The sequence below is a fragment of the Bos grunniens genome, chromosome 28 (genome assembly GCF_055505025.1).
Source record: "Bos grunniens cultivar Pamir isolate PY7600 chromosome 28, Bosgru_T2T1.0, whole genome shotgun sequence".
NCBI lineage: Eukaryota > Metazoa > Chordata > Mammalia > Artiodactyla > Bovidae > Bos > Bos grunniens.
Window position 1 is genome coordinate 12606563 of NC_141192.1, and position 21879 is coordinate 12628441.

The 21879-nt window shown below is 48.2% G+C and overlaps 1 protein-coding gene across 9 annotated transcripts in view; it reads left to right on the forward strand.

The window, feature by feature from the left end:
- DLG5 (discs large MAGUK scaffold protein 5) overlaps positions 1–21879 on the forward strand; it is a 123659-nt gene that overhangs the window by 54232 nt on the left and 47548 nt on the right. For all 9 annotated transcript variants that reach the window (XM_086381816.1, XM_086381817.1, XM_086381821.1 and 6 more), the window contains 3 exons: positions 8285–8447; positions 9716–9859; positions 10422–10605. In XM_086381816.1, coding sequence (XP_086237942.1) covers positions 8285–8447; positions 9716–9859; positions 10422–10605 — 491 coding nt within the window. The remainder of the gene's footprint in view (positions 1–8284; positions 8448–9715; positions 9860–10421; positions 10606–21879) is intronic.

The window sequence follows — 21879 nt, forward strand, 5'->3', positions numbered from 1 at the left end:
TCCTCAGGTAGTCTGTCCATTTTAGCTTTCCAGCCTGACCCTGCTAACAACATACCAACAGACCTAAATGTTGCCATATCTTTCTAGGCAATTTTCGTCAGCTGAGCACATGTGGCTTCTTTGCGGCTTTCCCCCACCCATGTGGCCTGTTATTTAAGTAGGCCCCATGGATCTGCCCAGAGGAGGCACACTCTTTACAGACAATCCATATTTTTTTCTCCCCATTCATCCTGACCTCATTTCTCAGGTGCCTTTCCCCACCGCCCCCCACCCCCCCGCCCCCCCGCCCCATCTTGGGTAACTAGAGAAGTTTTAAGAATAAGAGAGATTTTTGGGCAACATTTTTAAAATGAGCCTTACATTTCATACAAATTGAAGTAACAGGGGAGCTTTCTTATTAAAGAGAGAGATGTCCTGGTTTGTTGGCAGGAAAAAGAGCTGGAGGGCTTCCTTACTATCCCAGCAAAGATTCCTTGAAAGTGCAGCTTCCGGTTGAAAGGATGGTGGGGTGAATGAGCATTGAGGCAGGGTTGCACCTTGACCCCGTGCCCTCTGACCCTTCCTTCTCTGGTCCCTTTGGGCCTGGGGCCTGTTTTTTTCTCAGTTTATCAGATGGACAGGCTTCCCTGGTGGCTCAGATGGTAAAGAATCTGTCTGAATGTGGGAGACCTGGGTTTGATCCCTAGGTTGGGAAGATTCCCTGGAGAAGGAAGTGGCAACCCACTCCAGTATTCTTGCTGGGATAATCCCATGGGCAGAGAAGCCTGGTGGGCTGCAGTCCATAGCGCCACACAGAGTCAGACGCGATTGAGCGACTTTCACTTCACTTCAGATGAAGTGATGGGAGTGCCTTGTCCCCTTGGAGCCTGTGCTCCACACTCATAGGGATCACAGAGGACCTGGCTCCAGGTTTCATAGGCTAGCCAGGTATCTTAGTCTGCCTAGGCTGCTATCACAGACACTAGACTGGGCAGTTCAGAAACAGCACGCATGCATTTCTCACCATCCCAGGAAGCTCGTGAGTCAAGATCAAGGCAGAGTCAGTGTCCTGGGTTGGGGAGGCACTTCCTGGTTCACAGATGGTGCCTTCCCCTTGTAACCTCACATGGCAGGAAGGGGAAGAGCTTTCTAGGGTCTCCTTAATAAGGCCACTAATTCCATTCATGTGGGCTCCACCCTCATGACCTGATCACTTACCAAAGGCCCCACATCCTAATACCACACCTAGGGCGGTAAGGACTTCAACATGGGAATTTGGTAGGGTACACCAACATGTGGACCATAGAGGTAAGCCACTGACCATTTTGCCTTGCGTAAAGCAAGGAAACCAAGGGGAAGGAGTAGCTGTTTCTACTGAGGGGTGTCAGTGAGCTCTAGGGAGGAGGTGGCCCTTGAGTGGGGTCTCCAGGAGTGGCGTTCTGGATGCAGGAGCGGCCTGGAAGCAACAGGCCCTTGCTGTCTGTCTTGATTTGGGTGTCTGTACACTGACCCCCAGCCAAGGATTCGAGAGCAAGTAGCTGATCTGGGAGATCTGGGAGCTGGGCGAGGCTGCTGCTGCTGCCCTGGAATCTCACCTCCTTCCTCTCCAAGTCCACGGGGAGCCCAGCTGCAGTCCTTTGCTGACCAAGCAGGGCATCCCCTGGACGTCAGTGGGCGATGCTTTTAAATGTAGTGGATCCTGGATGGCCAAAAGGTCAAGGGATTGGAAAACCACTCTGGGCAGCCACTGTAACTTTGGTTTATACCAGAGGTTCTCAAACTTTATGAGGAATCAAATTTACCTGGAGGTGGGTATTGGCTTCTCCCCCAGGGTTCCTGATTTGTTAGGTCTGGGTGGGGCCACAAATGAGTGTTTCTAACAAGCTCTATGAAGCTGAGCTGCTTCTGTATGTGAATTGTGTCTTCCTCAGTGGCTCTGGCTCTCCTGGGCTGGAGATGAGGATGGCTTGGTTTTGCTCGCTGAGGCTGGTGGTGACCGTGTTCTGTTGCTTTGCTTTGCTCCTGATGGTTAGGGTCTGAAGGAGGCTGAGCAGTTTACTTGGACATCCCGACTCCACCCGACCACCTTTGGCCAGTGCCTGTATTCTCCTTGGCCTCTGGTGCCGCAGGTCAGCAGGGCTCGGAAGCAGAGCTGTGACCTGTCTAGCTGTAAATAAGACTTGAGGGATGGCTTTCAGGGTCAGCTGTGGTGTGACATAGGAGCTTATAACCAAGAAGACTATCAGCTGCCAGGCTCTCACTGAGCCTCAGTGGTCCACGGAGGAGGCAACACGAGTCAGGGTAACCAGGAGGAGGGGCCAGGACTCACGATGGCCAACAGGCTGTGCTTCCCTCTCCTGTGCCCGCTCTCACACCAAGGCCCAGAAGAGTGATGGCTTTCTCTAAACTCCAGGGCCCACGCCAGCTTTCCTGGCATCTTTTAGCACTCCTTTTGGGGCCATTTTAGTCCAGTCCAAATTGCTTAACCCCAGAATCCTACTCTGGACATAAAAAGGAAAAAGAAAATCTGCCTTAAATTTTTATTTTTTAATATTTATTTATTTATTTTAGCCATGCTGCTCAGTTTGCAGGCTCAGTTTCCCTCAGTTCAGTTCAGTTGCTCAGTTGTGTCCGACTCTTTGTGACCCCATGGACTGCAGCACAGCAGGCCTCCCATCACCAACTCCCGGAGTTTACCCAAACTCATGTCCATTGAGTCGGTGATGCCATCCAACCATCTCATCCTCTGTCATCTCCTTCTCCTCCCGCCTTCAATCTTTCCCAGAATCAGGGTCTTTTCCCAGGAGTCAGTTCTTTGCCTCAGGTGGCCAAAGTATTGGAGTTTCAGCTTCAACATCAGTCCTTCCAAAGAACACTCAGGACTGATCTCCTTTAGGATGGACTGGTTGGATCTCCTCACAGTCCAAGGGACTTGCAAGAGTCTTCTCCAACACCACAGTTCAAAAGCATCAATTCTTTGGCGCTTAGCTTTCTTTAGTCCAACTCTCACATCCATACATGACCACCGGAAAAACCAAAGCCTTGACTCAGTTTCCCTACTGTGGATTGAACCCTGGCCTTAGCAGTGAAAGTGCCAAATGTTGACCACCAGAGAGGTCCCCTGCTTTCTTTTCAAGTGGGTTCCAGATTTGGGAAGAGGAAGGAGTGAAGTGAGGGGGAGAGTGGACAATTTTGCATTTGAATCCAAAAGAACAACTGCACAAAGAGAGTTTGAGGCTTCTGTGGACACCTCATTTGACATCAGTTTTAATTTTGCTTCTTTAAACGGTTTCCTAAAAGCGCAGTGGCTGATGGGGTGGGGGTGACAAGCCACACCTCTCCTGGAGTGGTGGTTTCAGTGTTAGGGCACCATGCATTTGCTTTTTTTTTTAAATCATGTTCATTGAGGTATGTACAGTAAAACTTATCCTTTTTAGTGTATAGCTTATCCTTTTTAGTGTATAGTTTGATGAGTTTTGACAAACACGTTAGCCATTTAACCAGTGCCACAATTAAGACACAGAGCAGTCGGCCTACCCTGAAGAATTCCCTTCTGTGACTTTGTGGTCAGCCTTTCTTGCCTCCACTCCCTCCAACCCCTGTCAACCACTGATCTCTCTCCAGCCTCTGTAGTTTTGCCTTTTTCCAGATGTCATGTAAATGGAGTCATACGGTGTGTGGCCTTTTGGGTCTGGCTTCTTCCACTCAGCTTAGTGCGTTCGAGGGTTCCCATTCCCTCTGCCTTTGTGTGTACCAGCAGTTTGTGTGATGGTCAGTGCCTTTTTATTGCTGAGATGTATTCCATTATATGAATATAATAACACTGTCATTTATCCATTCAACAGCTGCTATAAACAGTTACGTGCTAGCTTTTGTGTGAACATAAATTTTCATTTCTTTTGTGTAAATATCTAGGAGTGGGATTACTGGGTGGTATGGTAAGTGCATGTTTAACTTTATAAAAGACTGTCAGAGTGTTTTCTTTGACAGAAGTGGCTGTATGATTTCATATCCCCACCAACAGTGTTTGAAAATCCCAGTTTCTCTGCATCCTTGCCAGCATTTGGTGTTGTTACTTTTTTAAAAATTTAGCTATTCTGGTAATGATAGAGAGACTTGGCAGTTGTCTGCAAATACTTGCACATTTGTTGTATAGAAGAGAAATTACAGTTGTACCTTGTGGCCTTAGGGGTAGATCTAGGGTCAGTGGGAGAAATAAAGATCTTAATTTGGTTCACAGAATAATTGTCTGGGGAGAGATTAGATGGGCTTTGCTGTGAGGTAGGGAGCTCCCTCACTGAAGTAGGGAACTCAAACAATCCTCTAGCTACTTAGAGGCTTCCAGCAACCATTTTCTTGAAAGGACTGCATCATCTTCAAAATGTTTTTCAACCCTGAGATGCGAGTAGAAGAGGAAAACTTTATTTTGAATTGGATGGGTATGGAAAAGGTTTTCGGCAACACTTGCTGTTTATTTTGGGACTTCCTGGCTTAGCCCATCTTGGGATTTTTCTTGAGGTCCCCTGTGGTCCTCCTCTGCCCTCTTGCCTCCTTATTGTGAAAGGACCGGAGCATCCAGGCAGCAGTCTCCCTAAGTCAGCCTGTCATCTTATGGGTTCACAGGCCTGGTGGCCTTCCTTTCTGTGTGGTTCATGTATGCTCAGGCCTTCGGGGTAGGGGAAGGGAACCAGGAGGCCAGTCCTGTTGGGAGACTGTAGCACGGCGAACGAGGCCCTGGGTCTGGAGATGGAGCCGGGTCTGTGAGGGTGTCTGCACGTTTCCTAGCTGTGCAGTCTTGCTAGATGTCAGCTTCTCACGTGGTGATCACAGCATGTGCTTGGGAGGGTACCCTGGGGTTAATGAGGTGAGGACCCAGGTGCATTTAGCGTAGAACCCAGTACCTAGGCTGCCCTCAGCAAACGACAGCACTCAGTCCTTGTCTCCATGATCAGCTGCCCCTGCGTCCTTTCCAGCTGCACGGCCAGTGGCCTCATCCTGCTGGAGACAGACAGGAGGCGGTGCTGTGTGTGGTGACAGGTCTGACCCCTACTTCTGTCGTGCTGCAGCTTCTCTCTGTAGCCTCCGCAAAAGCTAAGGACTGCATCTTTCTGTTGCTTCATTTTTAAAATGGGGTGAGAATTCTTTAACTCTCTAGAGGCAGGTTTTGGGGCCTGGTGATGCTTTTCAGTTTTAAAATTGAGATATGATGTTTCTCTGATTTTTTTTTTTTTTTGAACTTGACCATAGGTCAAGTCATTCTCAAAGCATGGTCTGGTGTCCCTGAGGTCCTTGCAGGGAGCCAGTGCAGTCAGAACTGTTTTTATGATGATACTAAGATGTCTCTTGCCTTTTGCATGCTCGTGCTCACACAAACTCCACTGTGGAGTGGAGTTTTCTAAAGGTTCTATCTGCGATGCTGCACACATGTGAGACTGTAGCTGACTCTGTTAAGCCAGACCTCAAACATCATCACAAAGATGCAGAGCAGTGCCATTCTTCTCACTGTGTTTTGTGTTTGGTGATGGAAAGGGTAGTTAATTTTTTACCAAAGAAATCTTGTGTGAATATGTAACAAGTTTGGTTATTTTAAAATTAGTAAATATTTAAAAATACTTTTGAAATTTCTAATCTGGTAGATGTTATTAGACATAACCATATAAATAAAACCTCTTTGGAGTCCTCAGTCATTTTTAAGTATAAAGAGGTCCTAGAAGGCGATGGCACCCCACTCCAGTACTCTTGCCTGGAAAATCCCATGGATGGAGGAGCCTGGTGGGCTGCAGTCCATGGGATCGCTAAGAGTCGGACACGACTGAGCGACTTCACTTTCACTTTTCACTTTCGTGCATTGGAGAAGGAAATGGCAACCCACTCCAGTGTTCTTGCCTGGAGAATCCCAGGGACGGGGGAGCCTGGTGGGCAGCCGGCTATGGGGTCGCACAGAGTCAGACACAACTGAAACGACTTAGCAGCAGCAGCAGGATCAAAACATTTAAGAACTTGTAGGTTGAGGCCCTGGGCACTGGGGTCAGGCAAAGGGCACTCCATATGCCATGCTGTCATTTACTAGCGTGGTGACCTGGACCCATTATTTAAGCTTGATAAGGTTTTGTTTCCTGATCTATAAAACAGGAATAATAGCAGTGTCTTTCTTAAGTGGATGGGATGGGATAATGTATGAAAAGCATCTTAGAAACTGCCAGGCATACGTGAGTGCTACTCACGGTTGTCTTTGTGGGGTGGCAAGGCACGGGCAGCAGCAAAGAGCATGTGCTCTGAAATCAGATGGCTGGGCTCTCGTCCGGGGCATCACTTGAGGTTTGTGCACGTTTGAGTCAATTCCTTGACCTTGCTTGGCCTGCCTTCCCACCTGTAAAATGGAGATGGTAATATTCTTATCACTCCAGGGTTGTTGGGAAGATTAAATGAATGCCCGGGACATCTGTGTTGGTTGCTGTTGTGTGGGTTGGTTGTGACGGTTTACATTGAAATCCTTCTTTTCCGAGCCGAGTCTGAGTCTGTTTAGTCTATTCATTCCCTGTCTTGGGTTTGTCAGTCTTACACAGTTCACGTCCCCCTGGGTTGGTTAGAGGCTTTGTTAGTTGTGGGCTTCTCTGGAAGGAGTATTAGGCACATATCCAGAGGAAGCCCCATGTGTCAGAGAGCCAGGTAAGTTAGTGCAAATCAGAAAACAGTCATAGGACTAGAGCTTGTAGAAGTGCCTTCATTTGCAGAGAGGAAGACGTCAAGTCACACAGCTGCACAGAGCTGTAACCAGCCTGTCTTCCAGAACCCCTGGGGGCAAGGGTGAGGATCCAGGGTCTTTGGAGAAGGGTGAGGGAAGGCTCCTCCCACTGTGGAGTAGAACCCCTGCAGGGAGGACGATGCTCATTGGTGGTGGTCCTGGACCCCACCTTAGAGAACATTCCGGCCCCAGAGTTCTGGTCTGAGCACAGAAATCCTGATGTTATGGTGGTGCTGGTCTTAAAATAACATGCATTTCGAGAGGTAGTAGATTCGGTGGTTGGGGTGCTGACACTGGGTAACGTTGGAGTCTCCTGCCTCAGACCGTGGCCTGCCTTGTTGCCCAGTGTCAAGCTTTCCATCCTCCCTGGCACTCCCAGAAGACGAAAGGTCACACCTGAGTCCCCGTCCCGGGGGAAACTTGGTTTACACGAACAGATCCGCCAACAAGGGTCAGCTGGGGGGCAGTGGTCAGGAGACACTGAGTCAGAGGACGTGTGTCTTGCCCTTTGCACGTTACAGGGCTCCTGGGCACCCAGATACTGTGTTCCCAGGGTGAGTCAGCTTCTGGATCCCATCCATGAGCTGGGGTGACTGCTGTGGGTTTTTCTTACCCCACTGAGGATCCATGAGAGGTAGAGATACTTAAATATACAAGTATATACTTAAATATACAAGTATATATATAAATACATAATATATAAATATACAAGTATATACTTAAATATACAAGAATACCAATACCATGGATTTGTCTCTTTTTCTGGGACATTTGAGTGAGGTGCATTCTTCCTAGAGACAGATTGGGGTCTCACCAGAGGTGCTGGTGGTGGCCACTTTTCCTAAGTAATGGCATATTGCGTGGGATTTCCTTCTCAGAACATGTCTAGTCCCAGGAATAAGTGATGAGGCCCTGCCGTGGGCTGGGCTGCCAGAGGCCCTGGGACTTCCCTGCACCCCTTGGCCATGGGCAGCTGTCCCTGCACCTGCTCCAGGCTGCACACCTGGGCTGGTGGAGCAGGTCCTCAGACAGTCGGGCAGCTTGGAAGAGGGAGCCATGCAGACTGTCCAGCCCTGATCAGGGAAGAACAGAACACGGCCCGTGGGCCCAGCTTATGAACTGGCTGCCTCTGTTCTCTGCCAGCCTCTCTGGATTGCAACTGTGCCTTCCTTTTCAGGCTGTGTCTTCCACTCTGTTCAGGGCTTAGGCTGGCCTCTTTGCTCAGAGGAAGGTGACAGGTGGTGGTAGCAGAGCAGGCAAAGATGGAAAGATGAGGCTGGGCCATCCTGGAGGAGCCAAAGCCAGGCTGGGGAGAGATAGAGGGACCCCAGAGTCCTCAGCCAGGGCCCCGGGAGTAGATGCTGGAGCCAGTCTGCCTGGGCTCTGGTCCCTGCCTTGCCTCTTGCTCTCTGATTTGGTGGTGTCATCTGGGGAAGAGGGTTGTAACCGGACCCACCTGGGAAGGTGGGTGTGAGGAGTGAAGGCCAGCTGAGAGCCCAGAATGGCACCTGGCTGCTGGTGGGGACTGGGCAAGTTCACTTTGTCACCTTCCTCCTGCAGGCACCACTGGGAAGGCGCCATCCCCACCGCCTGTGCTCAGCGACCGGCAGGTGAATGAGAAGGTGGAGAACCTCTCCATTCAGCTGCGGCTGATGACCCGGGAGAGGAACGAGCTGCGGAAGCGCCTGGCCTTTGCCACCCACGGGACCACCTTTGACAAGAGGTGGGCACCATGCACCTCCCCTGCTAGACAAGGTCACCGCCTTGATGCCATGGCATCCCCCGCCCCTGTCGCCCCGTTGCTGAGCCTTTGACTGATCTGTGCGTCCACACGCATCCGTGTTTCTCTGCACGGGCGCTGCTGTCTCCTGGGTACCCTAGCCTGCTTCACTGTTGAGTAGATCTTTATGCGGTTTGTAGACCTGTTAGTTGTTTCCTGCCACATACATACTTTAAAAAGGGTTGATCCCACCTGACTTTTGTTATTTTGAAGACAATCGTTGACTGCTTCTTTTGTTGGGATTAAGAGGTAGATAGCAAGGAAGGGTTGGGGAGATTCTGGCAGGGTTCTGAGGGAGGCGGGAGCAGGCTCGGTTTAATCTGTTTCCTTTGAAAGCATCAGGGGTATGTGCCTCACCCCAAGAAAGGTTTTTCTGGGTGGCTTTTATGAAGACGTGTGTGTCTCTTGGTCAGGCAGCTTGAGGGTTGGGCGTGAGTGTGTCCTGTCCTTAGCCACTTTCGTGTCACTGAGACAGAGGAGTGGCTGCACAGAGACTAGCCCTTCTATATGAGGCTGCAGGGGGTTCCAGACTGGCGCTCACACCAGGACCACCCACAAGGGCTTGTTAAAGCACAAATTGCTGACCATTCCTTCCTCCCTCCTGAGGTCTGGGGCTGGCCTGAGAATTTGCATTTCTGACGGATTCCCAGGTGATTACAATGCCTGCAGGTCTGAGAACCCCAGTTTGAAAACTCCTGCTCCTGGCTATTTTTCTCAATCTTGGCTGCACATTGGAATCTCTTGAGGGGGTTTAAAAAAAAAAAAAATTCCTGAGTCTGAGTCCTGCCCTCAGGGATGCTGATGTAATTGGTCTGGGCCTTGGTCTTTCATTATGCACCCAAGATTGAGAATCCCTGCTCTAGGAGAGGAGGAGCTTTGTCACAGGGACTTGGTGGACCAGTGTGCAGGCTGGTCGCGTGGCCTCCTGGAGGCTCCCAGAGATCCAGAGCACCTCCCAGCTCTCCAGGCCCACCCAGGGAGATAAGTGGTCGGGGCCCTCCATCCTGGGGGTTCTGATTCCGTCTGTCTGGTGTGGCTGGGACTCCTGGGCTCAGCAGGGCACCAGGTAGCGGTGGTGGTGGTGTGGAGGTGACCGGTGTTTGGGCACCGCTAGGCTGGAGTGACCTGGGACATGGCTCTTCAGGGAGAGACATCCTTGTCACGGTGATCCCGAGGCCCATGTTCACTGGGCTGTTTGCTGTCTGGGCCAGGCCCTACCACAGGCTGAATCCAGACTATGAGAGGCTGAAGATCCAGTGCGTGCGGGCCATGTCGGACCTGCAGAGCCTGCAGAGCCAGCACACCAACGCCCTGAAGAGGTGTGAGGAGGTGGCCAAGGAGACGGACTTCTACCAGTGAGTTCCTGGGGCGCCCAGCTTCTGCCTCTTGCCAGTCTTTGTTTCTGGACCCGGAGCCTGGGCTTCTGGTTCTGTCTTTGCTGTCTAGCAAGCAGTGGGCCTTCACCTGGTAGGTTTGTGGTTTGGGACCTCAGTTTTCATACTGCGTCCATGGTCAGCTTCCAAAGCACAGGCGGTAGGAAAGTGGTTGAATGCGTGAGCGAGGCAGATTGCTGGACTTCTGGTCCACAGAGGCCAAGGGGGCATCCTCCCCTTTGTTGTCCTGGGGCCCATCTGAGGACATCTGCTGCCCACCTGCTGACATTGGCCCGGCCCTCAGTACTGAAGGCACTGGGTCCCTAGCAGGTAGGGGCTTATCTGCTTTCCATGGCCTTCACACATGTGCCAAGTTCATGTCAGGTTGCTAAGAAATGGTTTGGGTCTTACTGGCATGTGGCGGACACCAGGGTTTGAGTGGCCTGTCTGGTGTATTGGGGGTGTTGGGACCTGGTGGAGGAGGAGGCGGTACCTTGGTGGGAGTTGGAGGCTGGCTGGGCTCACAGTGTTGGGGGCATTTCAGCACACTCCACAGCCGGCTCCTGAGCGACCAGACCCAGCTGAAGGATGACGTGGATATGCTGAGGCGGGAGAATGGACAGCTGCTGCGGGAACGCAACCTGCTCCAGCAGTCGTGGGAGGACATGAAGCGGCTCCATGAGGAGGACCAGAAGGAAATTGGCGACCTCCGGGCCCAGCAGCAGCAGGTACAACCGGGCTGGGCGGCGGGAGCAGACCAAGGTCAGGCATCCACCCGCTCACAGTCTGATTACCAGCCCCCCTCCACCTACTCATCTGCCCACCTACCCACCTACTGTCTTACCCACCCACCCACTCACCATCCATCCATTCATCTACCTACCCACCCACCTATCACCCGCCATCTATCTATGCGTCTGTCCACTTACCACCTACTTATCCACCACCCACGCATCCGTGTGATTACTTAGCAAGTATTTCTGGTGTCTGCTTTTTGTGAGGAATTGGGCTATCTGTGAGCAAACACTCAACCCTTGTGGTCCTGGACTCTGCAGTCTGATGGAGGATACAAATGTTAATCAAATAACCACACGCACTCTGCATCATTATGAATGTTGCCAGGGCTAACAAGGGGGTGCTCTGTGGTCTGTGTGCTGGGTAACAGAAATTTGACTTAGTCTGAGAGCTTGAGGGTCTGTAGCTTCTTTGTATGGACTTGGTGTGAAATTATAGATGGAGAGAAGCTGGGAAACATTAAATCTCTTTGCAAGTACAAGATGGCACCATTTCCACCGTGATTTTGGGGCGGGTGTGTGTCCTGCTTCTTTGGCTGCTCTCTGCGTTAGGAGTCAGTTTCTTCCCTTTGCTCAGCTCTTGTTTCACGTTGACAGAGGCGTGAGGAGCAGGCCACTCAGAACACCGTTTGCTATGGGTGGTGTTGGCCAGTGGCCCTTCTCTTGCAGTTTATGGTCTGGAACTGCCTGGGCTGCAGGGCCGTGGCAGGGACTGATGACGCTGTGTCCGTAGATGGTTGGACCTTTTGGGTTGGAAGAAAGTCCCAGGAGGAGGCAGAGAGTCCTCCTAGCACTGCGGCAGAGGTCTGATTTAAGCAGAGCCCTTTCCCCATCAGAAGCATTTATGGTTCCCCAGTTAAAGGAGGACTGTTACGGTTTGACTGACACAAACCTGGTATATAACTGTGTGAACTCACCTGTTAGCACTATGTTTCTTCCATTTGCAGTTAAATTTTTTAAACTGTGAAACTGCTGCTGGCTTACAGAATAGCTGCGAGCACAGTATAAAGAATTTTTCTCTTTTTTCTTAAGTTGCCAGCCTGATGTCCCATCACCCTATAGCATGTAAAAGTGTGCTTGTTGCCAGCAAGGATACTCTCCTGTATGACAGTAACCCATCAGGCATTAATGTTGCTACGTACCACCGTCCAGCTGTCAGACCCTGGTCAAGTTCTGCCAGGTGTTGTCTTTTAGTGTCTTTAACAGGAAAAGGAGCTCGTTTGGAATAAAGTGCCGTGTTTACTTGTTGTTTCTCTTTGATCTCCTTCAACCTGCAACAGTTCCCCAGGGTGTGACCTGTGTGACCTTGATGCTTTGGAAGATTACAGGTTAGTTATTTTCTAGGTAGTCTCTTGGTCTGGATTTGTCTGATCCTCATGTTTGGGGCTTCCCAGATGGCTCAGACAGTCAAGCGTCTGCCCTCAATGTGAGAGACCCGGGTTCCATCCCTGGGTCGGGAAGATCCCCTGGAGAAGGCAGTGGCACCCCACTCCAGTACTCTCGCCTGGAAAATCCCATGGACGGAGGAGCCTGGTGGGCTGCAGTCCATGGGGTCACAAAGAGTTGGACGTGACTGAGTGGCTTCACTTTCTTTCTTTCTTTCATGGTTGGATGAGTTTTTCATCTTAGGCAGGACTTTCACAGGCTGAAGCGGCCTTTTCTTGTTACATCCTGTTGACTGGGACTTGGCTTGATATGACTTATTACTAAGGATGTTCACTTTGATCATTTGACTGAGGTGGTGTCTCTAGGCTTCACCATTGTAGTGATACTTGTTTTCCCTTTACACACCTCCTTCCATACACACACACACACTCTGTCTCTCTCATGGCTTCCTGTTCTGCTCAGTGGGTTGTATATACCCATATGGCCAGTGGAAACACTTCAAGCTTGCTTCTCTATTTGTTTATTCATTCATTCAACTAAGACTGTGTCCAATCTTAGTTGCAGTGCTCGGCTTTTCCCTTATTGTGGCTCACAGGCTTGGTTGCTTGTGACACATGGGATCTTAGTTCTCTCACCCAGGACAAGTCCCCTGCATTGGAAGGCAGATTCTTAACCACTGGGCCACCACGGAAGTCCCTTCTCTGTCTTTTCGACATATCCCCTCATTCTTTGAGCACGTTCTTGTTCTCTGGCACAAGATGTTTCAGGCTTGTTTTATAATTATCTTGCTGTAATCCTGGAAATCAGATGTTTATCCTAGGAGTTCACATTCTCTTTAGTGGAGAATAGAAGCAAGGTCTGAATGCTGGGTGTACTTGTGTATTCAGAGCTCCTGGGCTGTACTGGTTTCCAGGACCTTTCAGGGAACAGAGTGGGAATATCTGAGTACATCCCCACCACACACACACGCTCACGTATATTGCCATGTGTGTCTCTCTCTCTGTCTTCCTAATATACCTGTGCCTTCAATATGTAATATGTATTCTGGAAACCATGAGTTCACACTCACATTTCTAGTTCCAGTGCAGAACCACAATATAATAGGGTTCATTCTTGTCTTTTTCCTTTCCATTTTTGTATCTCCCTTTTCCAGCAGTGAGAAATCTGGTTTTGATTCTTCTTAATCTATTTACTTAGTGGCTCCATGTGTACCTGCTTGCTTTCCCCTCTGCTGCCTCCCTCCCCACACCATTCCCCTGGTCACCCTTTGCTGGGTCTCCATGCGCTTCTGCAGGGCCTCTCCTTGTTTGTACAGGCTCTGATGGCCACTCCTGGGTGCCCCTTGCCCGCTGGAGCCTCCTGGCCTGCTCTGCCTTACCGAATGACTGTTAGATTAAATAGTTCAAAAAGTGGAAGGGCAGTGCTTTCTTCATGTTTTTATACTTTAATTATAAAATTAATATGCATTTTGTAAATTAAAAAATCGACACAGACATTTAAAAAAGAAAAGAATTCTTCCTGTAGTCTCACTCCACAGAAATAACTAACCATGAGTATATCACCATGAAAAGTTCGAGATTTTTATCTGTACACATGGAATACTTTATATCTTATTAACATATTCGACAAAATGGAATTGCACAGTGCTTTTATTGCTAGCATGTTTTTTTTTTTTGCTGAATATGTCATGTGCATCTTTCTTTCCCAGTACAAATTCTACTTCCTTGTTTTTCACTGCTGCAGAGTATTGAGTTACATAAAAGCAGCATAATTGATTTAACCAGTCCCCTATTGACTGACCCTTGGACTATTTTCAGTGTTTTCCTGTTACAAGCTGTGTTGTATTGAAAAATTCATTTCTATGGTTTATTTTCTTTCTCTGATGTTTGTTGACGCCTTATGTGGAATTAACCCAGCATGCAGGCTCAGGGCAGGCCCCTAAGCTGGACATACTTGGAGATACCGAGAGCCTTTTCTGTGAGCCCTCTGATTTGTTGTTCAGTTGCTAAGTTGTGTCTGACTCTTTGTGACCCCCTGGACTGCAGCACACCAGGCTTCCTTGTCCTTCACCAACTCCCTGAGTTTGCTCAGATTCATGTCCATTGAGTCAGTGATGCTATCTAATCATCTCATCCTCTGCTGCCCTCTTCTCCTTTTGCCTTCAATCTTCCCTAGCCTCAGGGTCTTTTCCAGTGGCTCTTCCTATCAGGTGGCCAAAGTATTGGAGTTTCAGCCTCAGCATCAGTTCTTCCAATGAACACCCAGGACTGATCTCCTTTAGGATGGACTGGTTGGATCTCCTTGCAGTCCAAGGGACTCTCAGAAGTCTTCTCCAAAACCACAATTCAAAAGCATCAGTTCTTCGGCGCTCAGCCTTCTTCATGGTCCTACTCTCACACCCGTTCATGACCACTGGAAAAACCACAGCTTTGACTATGTGGACCTTTGCTGGCACAGTGATGTCTCTGCTTTTTAATATGCTGTCCAGGTTTGTCATACGTTTTCCTCCAAGTGGAAGGAGCAAACGTGTTTTAATTTCTTGGCTGTAGTCACCGACAGAGAGCCTCTGATTAGAGGGGTTGGTTATGTGGTGGCAAGTGTGGGAGTGGGTGGGCCTGGCCCAGCCATGGTAACAGGAGGGTTCCTGGAAGCAGGGAGGTAAGAACAGACCAGGGTAGCAGGAGTCCAGTTGGTGCTCTTCCAGCCCACTCCTCTTCTTTCTTTTCCTATAGCTCTGACCCTTGGGGTGAGGTAGCTGATTACAGTGGTCAGTGAGTGTCCCCAGTTCTCTTCAGCTACACCAGTGCCCCTTAGCAAGTGGCCTAGGGGCCACCTCGGGACCCCGCCAGGAGAGGAAACCCAGCCCCACTGGTGGGGGTCAGGGGTGTATCTGAGCCACCAGGCCACCTGCTCTCCAAGCCCAGGGCCTTAGCCTCTTTACCAGGTCTGAGGTGGGCGTCCGGGCTGTGAAAAGCTCAGGTCTCGGGTAGGCCAGCAGCTGAGGAAGCAGGGTCGAGGGGGCAGCCATAGGTCTCCTCCCTGGGGCAAAGGCCGACCTTGCTGGACAAGGCCGGTTTTGTTGCCTGGATCCTCCCACGCCTTGTTAACTTGAAGAGAGGCCCTTGCGGGGTAAATGGTGCTATTTGACTTGCGTGTTTGCTCGAGGGATTTGTGGGCTCCCTAGCCCTCTGTGTGATTTATCTTAGAGGAAATGAGGCAGCTGGTGGGGAGGGTGCTGTGGGCTTGGGTCCTAGGACCTCTCTCTCTCTAGAAGTGGCGGACAGGTGGCTTTTTGTGTGTGTTTGCATGCATGTGTGTTTTAGGGGGCGGGCATGATGTAGCAGTTCTGTCTCCAAGGGACTGCAGTCAGAATGTGCTATCTGGATGCCCAACTGATTTGGGGCAGAGATGGCCAAGCCTTGGTGGAGGGGGGCAACGTAGGGGATATTTTTGCATCTTCTATCTTGACTACAGTAGTACCTACCTGGTCTCTGGTTAAAAAAGAAAAAAAAAAAAACCTTCCATGATAGTGAAGTCACTCAGCCCCGGTGTCACTCCCTGGAGGTGACTAACCTCTCTGAACCCCATGGGATATTTCTATGTGTACATTTTCTGTGTCATACTTAACACACAAAGTTTTGTCTTTATTTTCTCCCACCTGCCTTTTTTTTTTTTTTTTAATTGCAGTATATCATAGGTCTCCTTGTATTTTTTATAAATTTGAAACATCCAACAAGATAGGTTAGCTGTCAGTAATTTATGAACTGCATTCTGTTTGTTGAACATCATAGTAGTCTGCGCTTTTTCCCATTAGGAATAATTTTTTAGTGGGCACCCTTACATACATCCTTGTGTTCCTTTGTGCTTGCTTTTCTAAAGTTTGGTTCTTAGAGGTAGCACTGGAAGGTTCAAAGTAATGTTTTTCTTTAAAAAAAAAAAAAAAAATTGGTTCTACCAGTTTATTTGGGAAACTTGAGTCTCCAGGAAACTTCCCTCTCTTCCTTTTGGCCCTGTTACCGTTCTTTAAATATACTTTTTTCCCTGGTGATTCATGGAAGTTGACTTCTTTTCCCCGATAACCCAGGAATTGGGTTTCTTAGTCTCCAAAGGGCCTGGCTCTCAGAGAAGCCCAGCGTGTTTCTGACCAGCGTGGAGCAGGATGTGAGTACAGCTGTTCCTGGCCTCCTTGTGGGGAACAACTCAGGCTGTGGCTGTCTTGCTGTGTGAATGGGACCAGGCCCTGGCTTTCTGCCTCCCCTGGGCCACTTCCACCCTCTTCTCACAGGCCGGACGGGAGTCATCTCTAAAGACTGCCGCCTGCCTGAGCTGAGAAGTGTATCAGCTTTTTCACTTCAGAACTCTGGGCCAAATGTAAATATTCTCTCTCAGCCTGCTGTTAGCCTTAGCTGGGAGGCTAAACGTTTAGTTTGATGGTTAGTGTTTGTGCCGAACTGTCTACTAAGAACATAATCTTCTAACCATAAAAAGGAAAAATTCTAGACTGATAGGATAGTCTTTTAAATCCTCTGGTGTTAACTGTGGCTGTGGTTTTTCCCAAATTTCTCCAGAGGCTTTTGAGTACATTAGCACAGGCAGGATTCTCAGCCCCGTTGGTAGAGAAAAGCTGAGAAGTGTTAGGGGCCCCGTGAGCCTCTTGAGTATCTGGGTGCTGTCCTGTGGGAAAGGGACTGTTCTTGTGCCTTAAGGGCTCGGACGAGATGTTAGGAGTCGAGGAAGGTAGATTTCAGCTCATAATAAGCAGAACCCTCTTGTGCAGAGCTTTCACCTGTGGAATGGGCAGCGTCTCGGCCGGGACAGTGCTAGGTATCAGCCTGATCTCCCCAGGGTTCCTTCTGATCCCAGAGCCTGTTGCATTAGCAGGCTGGATTGGGCATCAGAAAAGATGCCTGGGCCTGTTCTGTGGTTTTCTGATTGACCCTGTCTCAGTGGGAAATTGTGACCCATTCTGGCAGTGGATTCACTGGTGCTAAGCTGTGCCTGGGTCATCATGCAGACCCGTCCAAGGCCCTTACGGTGGGCATTTGGGGACTATTTCCCAGTGAAGAGAGGCCAAGCTTCAGTGTGCTGTCCAGATTTTGTTGTGGACTAGTGCCGGTAGGCTTTGCTGGCCTAATGCTCACAACAAGGTTTTTCTTTGCATCATTTCAAAGCCACCTTTAAAATTAGGTTTTATTTTAATATTGGATAACATAGTTTTTATTTTATTATTTTTTTAACGGAGGTATAATTGACACGTAACAAGGCGATGGCACCCCACTCCAGTACTCTTGCCTGGAAAATCCCATGGACAGAGGAGCCTGGTGGGCTGCATGCAGTCCATGGGGTCGCGAAGAGTTGGGCACGACTGAGCGACTTCACTTTCACTTTTCACTTTCATGCATTGGAGAAGGAAATGGCAACCCACTCCAGTATTCTTGCCTGGAGAATCCCAGGGACAGAGGAGCCTGGTGGGCTGCCCTGTTGAAGCGACTTAGAAGCAGCAACAGCAACATTGTATTAGTTTCCGGCCTACAACATAATGATTTGATATTTGTATACATTGTGACAAGCTCACCTCTGTAAGTCTAGTTAACATTCCTCAACTTATATAGTTAAAATTTTTTCTTGTGATGAGAGCTTAATGAGCTTTGTTTCTTAATGAAGCTTGGAAGACTGGACAACTATGGGAGTGCATTTGGCTGCTCTACGCAGGGCTGCCACCTCGTGGAAAACTCTGGGAATGGCAGCAATGCCTTTGTTCTGTGGCTCTCACCTGGCTTGGGGATTTTAGAGTATAAAACGTTTGGAGTGATTTTTAATTGGAGTGTTTGAGGTACTGCCCAGAAGACCGGGAAATCTGGTCCAGAAGCTGGATCGTTTCCAGATGTGAGCCTGAAGTCAGGAGAGCTCTCCACTGGCTCTGTGTGTTCTGGGCATGTGTGGGCACATCCTTGTGGGATGCCCTTCTCACCCCTCAGTGGTGGGCTCTGTGTCAGCTGATACCCTTGGGGTCCTCCAGCTCTCGTCTGCGCCTGGACAATTCAGGGGTCCTTGGTTCGTTCTGCACTTGGGGGGCCATTTCTCCTCTGTCTAGTGATTAATGGAAAGGAATAATGTTATCTCCATCTTGCAATATACATAAAAATATATTCTAATATTTTAAATAGTTTAGAGGTTTAAATGTGAAATATAAAACTCCTTTTAGAAAAACTAATGAGAGTATATTCATGATCTCAAGGTAGGAAGGAAAGAATTTATTTTAAATTTTAAACTTTTTATTTTGTACTGGGGTATGGAGAAGGCAATGGCAACCCACTCCAGTACTCTTGCCTGGAAAATCCCATGGATAGAGGAGCCCGGTAGGCTGCAGTTCATGGGGTCGCTAAGAGTCGGACACGACTGAAGCGACTTAGCAGCAGCAGCAGCAGCAGCATAGCCAATTAATAGTGTGATGGTTTCAGGGCTTCCCAGGTTGTCGTGAACAGCAAAGGGACTCAGCCATACATACACATGCATCCATTCTCCCCTACACTCACTTCCAATCCAGGCTGCCACATAACATTGAGCAGAGTTCTCTGTGCTATACAGTAGATCCTTGTTGGTTATGTATTTTAAATATAGCAGTGTGTACCTGTCTAACTCAAGTTCCCTAACTAACTATCGCTTCCCCCCGGCAACCATAAGTTCATTCTCTAAGTCTGTGAGTCTCATTTTCTTTCATAAATAAGTTCGTTTGTATCATTACTTTTTGTGTTCCACGTATAAGGGATATCGTATGATGTTTCTCCTTCTCTGTCTGACTTACTTCACTCAGTGTGACACTCACTAGGTCCATCCATGGTGCTGCAAAGGGCACTATTTCATTACTTATAACATCTGAATAATGTTCCATTGTGTATATATATATACTATGCTGTGCTATGCTAAGTCGCTTCAGTCGTGTCCGACTCTGTGCGACCCCAGAGATGGCAGCCCACCAGGCTCCCCCGTCCCTGGGATTCTCCAGGCAAGAACACTGGAGAGGGTTGCCATTTCCTTCTCCAATGCATGAAAGTGAGAAGAGAAAGTGAAGTCGCTCAGTCGTGTCCGACTCTTAGCGACCCCATGAACTGCAGCCCACCCGGCTCCTCCATCCATGGGATTTTCCAGGCAAGAGTACTGGAGTGGGGTGCCATTGCCTACATCTTCTTTATCCATGGAAGGAAAGAATTTCTTAAATAAAACAACCAAAGCACAAACCGTAAAGGAAATGATTGGTCAGTTTTATCACATTAAAATGTGAAATTTTAGAAACAAGGGACACTAAGAAAATTTAAAAGCTATATACTGGGAAAAGATAACTTGTAATGAATATAACTGAAAGAGGATTAGTACCTGGGATTTAAAAGTCCCACAGAAAATCCCATGGACAGAAGAGCCTGGAAGGCTGCAGTCCATGGGGTCGCTGAGGGTCAGACACGACTGATCGACTTCACTTTCACTTTTCACTTTCATGCATTGGAGAAGGAAATGGCAACCCACTCCAGTATTATTGCCTGGAAAATCCCATGGATGGAGGAGCCTGGTAGGCTGAGTCCATGGGGTCGCTGAGGGTCGGACACGACTGAGCGACTTCACTTTCTCTTCTCACTTTCATGCATTGGAGAAGGAAATGGCAACCCACTCCAGTGTTCTGGCCTGGAGAATCCCAGGGATGGGGAGCCTGGTGGGCTGCCATCTCAGGGGTCGCATAGAGTCGGACACGACTGAAGTGACTTAGCAGCACAGAAAGAAAGAAGGTGGGGAGGGAGGGGCAGGAGGGGAAGGAAAATAAAGGATATGAACAAGAAATTTATGGCACAGAAAATGTGTATAGTCAATAAATGTAAGGTAAACTTAAGGAGAGCGCTGCCCTTTCTATTAATCAGGAAAGCAAGTTGTTTTTTGTTTTTGTTTTTGTTTTTAAGACATGTTTTGGTCCATGTGATAGGCATTACTTCAGAAATCTGACTATTTTCATGGGTCCAAGAGGTGGAAACATCCCAAGTGCCCTTAGACTAATGAGTGGACAGATGAAAGGTGGTACACATATGCGATGGAGTAGTGTTCATCTTTTAAAAGGAAGAGAATCCTGTCATGTGATGCAGCCTGGATGAGCCTTGAGAACGTTATGCTAAATGAAAGAAGTCAGTTACAAAGATATCAGTAACGTGTGATTCCGTTTATAAATACTGTGTATACCTCTCGAGCAGCTGGATTCACAGAAACAGTAGAAGAGTGGCCACCATGGACTGGGGGAGGGAAAGCTAGTTATTGTTTAGTGGGGACAGAATTTTCCAAGATGAGAAAGTCCTAGAGATTGGCTGCACAACAATGTGAATATACGTCGCACTACTGAAATACATACTCAGAGGGTGAAAGATGGCTGAGACAGTTTTAGGTTATGTGTGTTTTATCTCAATTAAAAATTAAAAGGAAAACCTGATGTTTGAAATCTTGGTGAGGCTGTGTTGGCGACAGTAACTCTCAGAACTCCTGCCCAGAGCTGGTGGGATATGAACTGGGAGAGCAATTTTGTATCGTCCAGTCAGCGGGGAACAGTCCATATTATGACCTTTAGCTCTGCTTCTAGATGTCCACCCTAGGGGAGCATCTCACAGATGTGGGAGAGGAGACATGGACAGGGCTCACAGTAGTATCATTTATAACAGCAAAAAAAAAGAAAATAAAGACGATGTAAACATCTATCACAGTGACAGGGTGTGATGCGGAGCAGTCTTGTGGTTGCTGAGGGAGGAAAAAGGGGTGGGAAATGGGTGGCTGGGAGTTTGGGATTAGCAGATGCAAACTGTTATATGTAGAATGGATAAACAGTGAGGTCATACTGTGTAGCACAGGGAAATACATTCAACATCCTGTGATAAAACAGTGGAAAAGAATATAAAAAAGAATGTATGCATTTATGTATAACTGACTCACTCTGTTGTATAGCAGAAAATAGTACTTTGTAAATCACCTATGTGTATGTGCTTAGTCACTCAGTTATGTCCAGCTCTTTGCGAGCCCATGGACTATAGCCTGCCAGGCTCCTCTGTCCATGGGGATTCTCCAGGCAAGAATACTGGAGTAGGTTGCCATGCCCTCCTCCAGGGGGTCTTTCCAACCCAGGGACAGAACCCGGGTCTCCCGCATTGCATGAGGATTCTTTACTGTCTAAGCCACCATACTTCAACCTAAAAAAATCTGTCCACAACATACACTACTGTATTTTAAATAGATAACCAACAAAGATCTACTGTACAGCACGGGGAGCTATACTTAATATCTTTTAATAACCTATAACGGGAAATAATCTTAAAAAATACTACATATATATATGTAGTATTTTTTAAGATTATTTTTAGAGAGAGAGATATATATATATATATATATAACGGAATCACTTTGCTGTATACCTGAAATTAATACAACATTGCAAATCAGTTACATTTAATAGAATTTTTAAAAATCTAAAAATGTGTGATGTACTCCTCCAGTGAAATACTGCCTGCACCACTGCCTAAGCCTAAAAGCAGAATTGCATAAAAGGAAGCACATGCAGCACCATTAGGACTTCTCATGAGTACGTAAGTAGTGGAAGTAAAATATGATGCGTTCTAATGGTGGATAGCAAACGTAGGGGGGCAGTTCTGGAGGGGGAAGTGAAGGGTGCTGAATAAGAGAAGGGTATACTGGGGGCTTTGGCTGAGCATCTGTAATAATTTATATCTTTGGAAAGCAGTATGAGATACGTGACAAAGTACAGCTGGCCCTCTATATCCTTGGGCTTCACATCTGAAGATT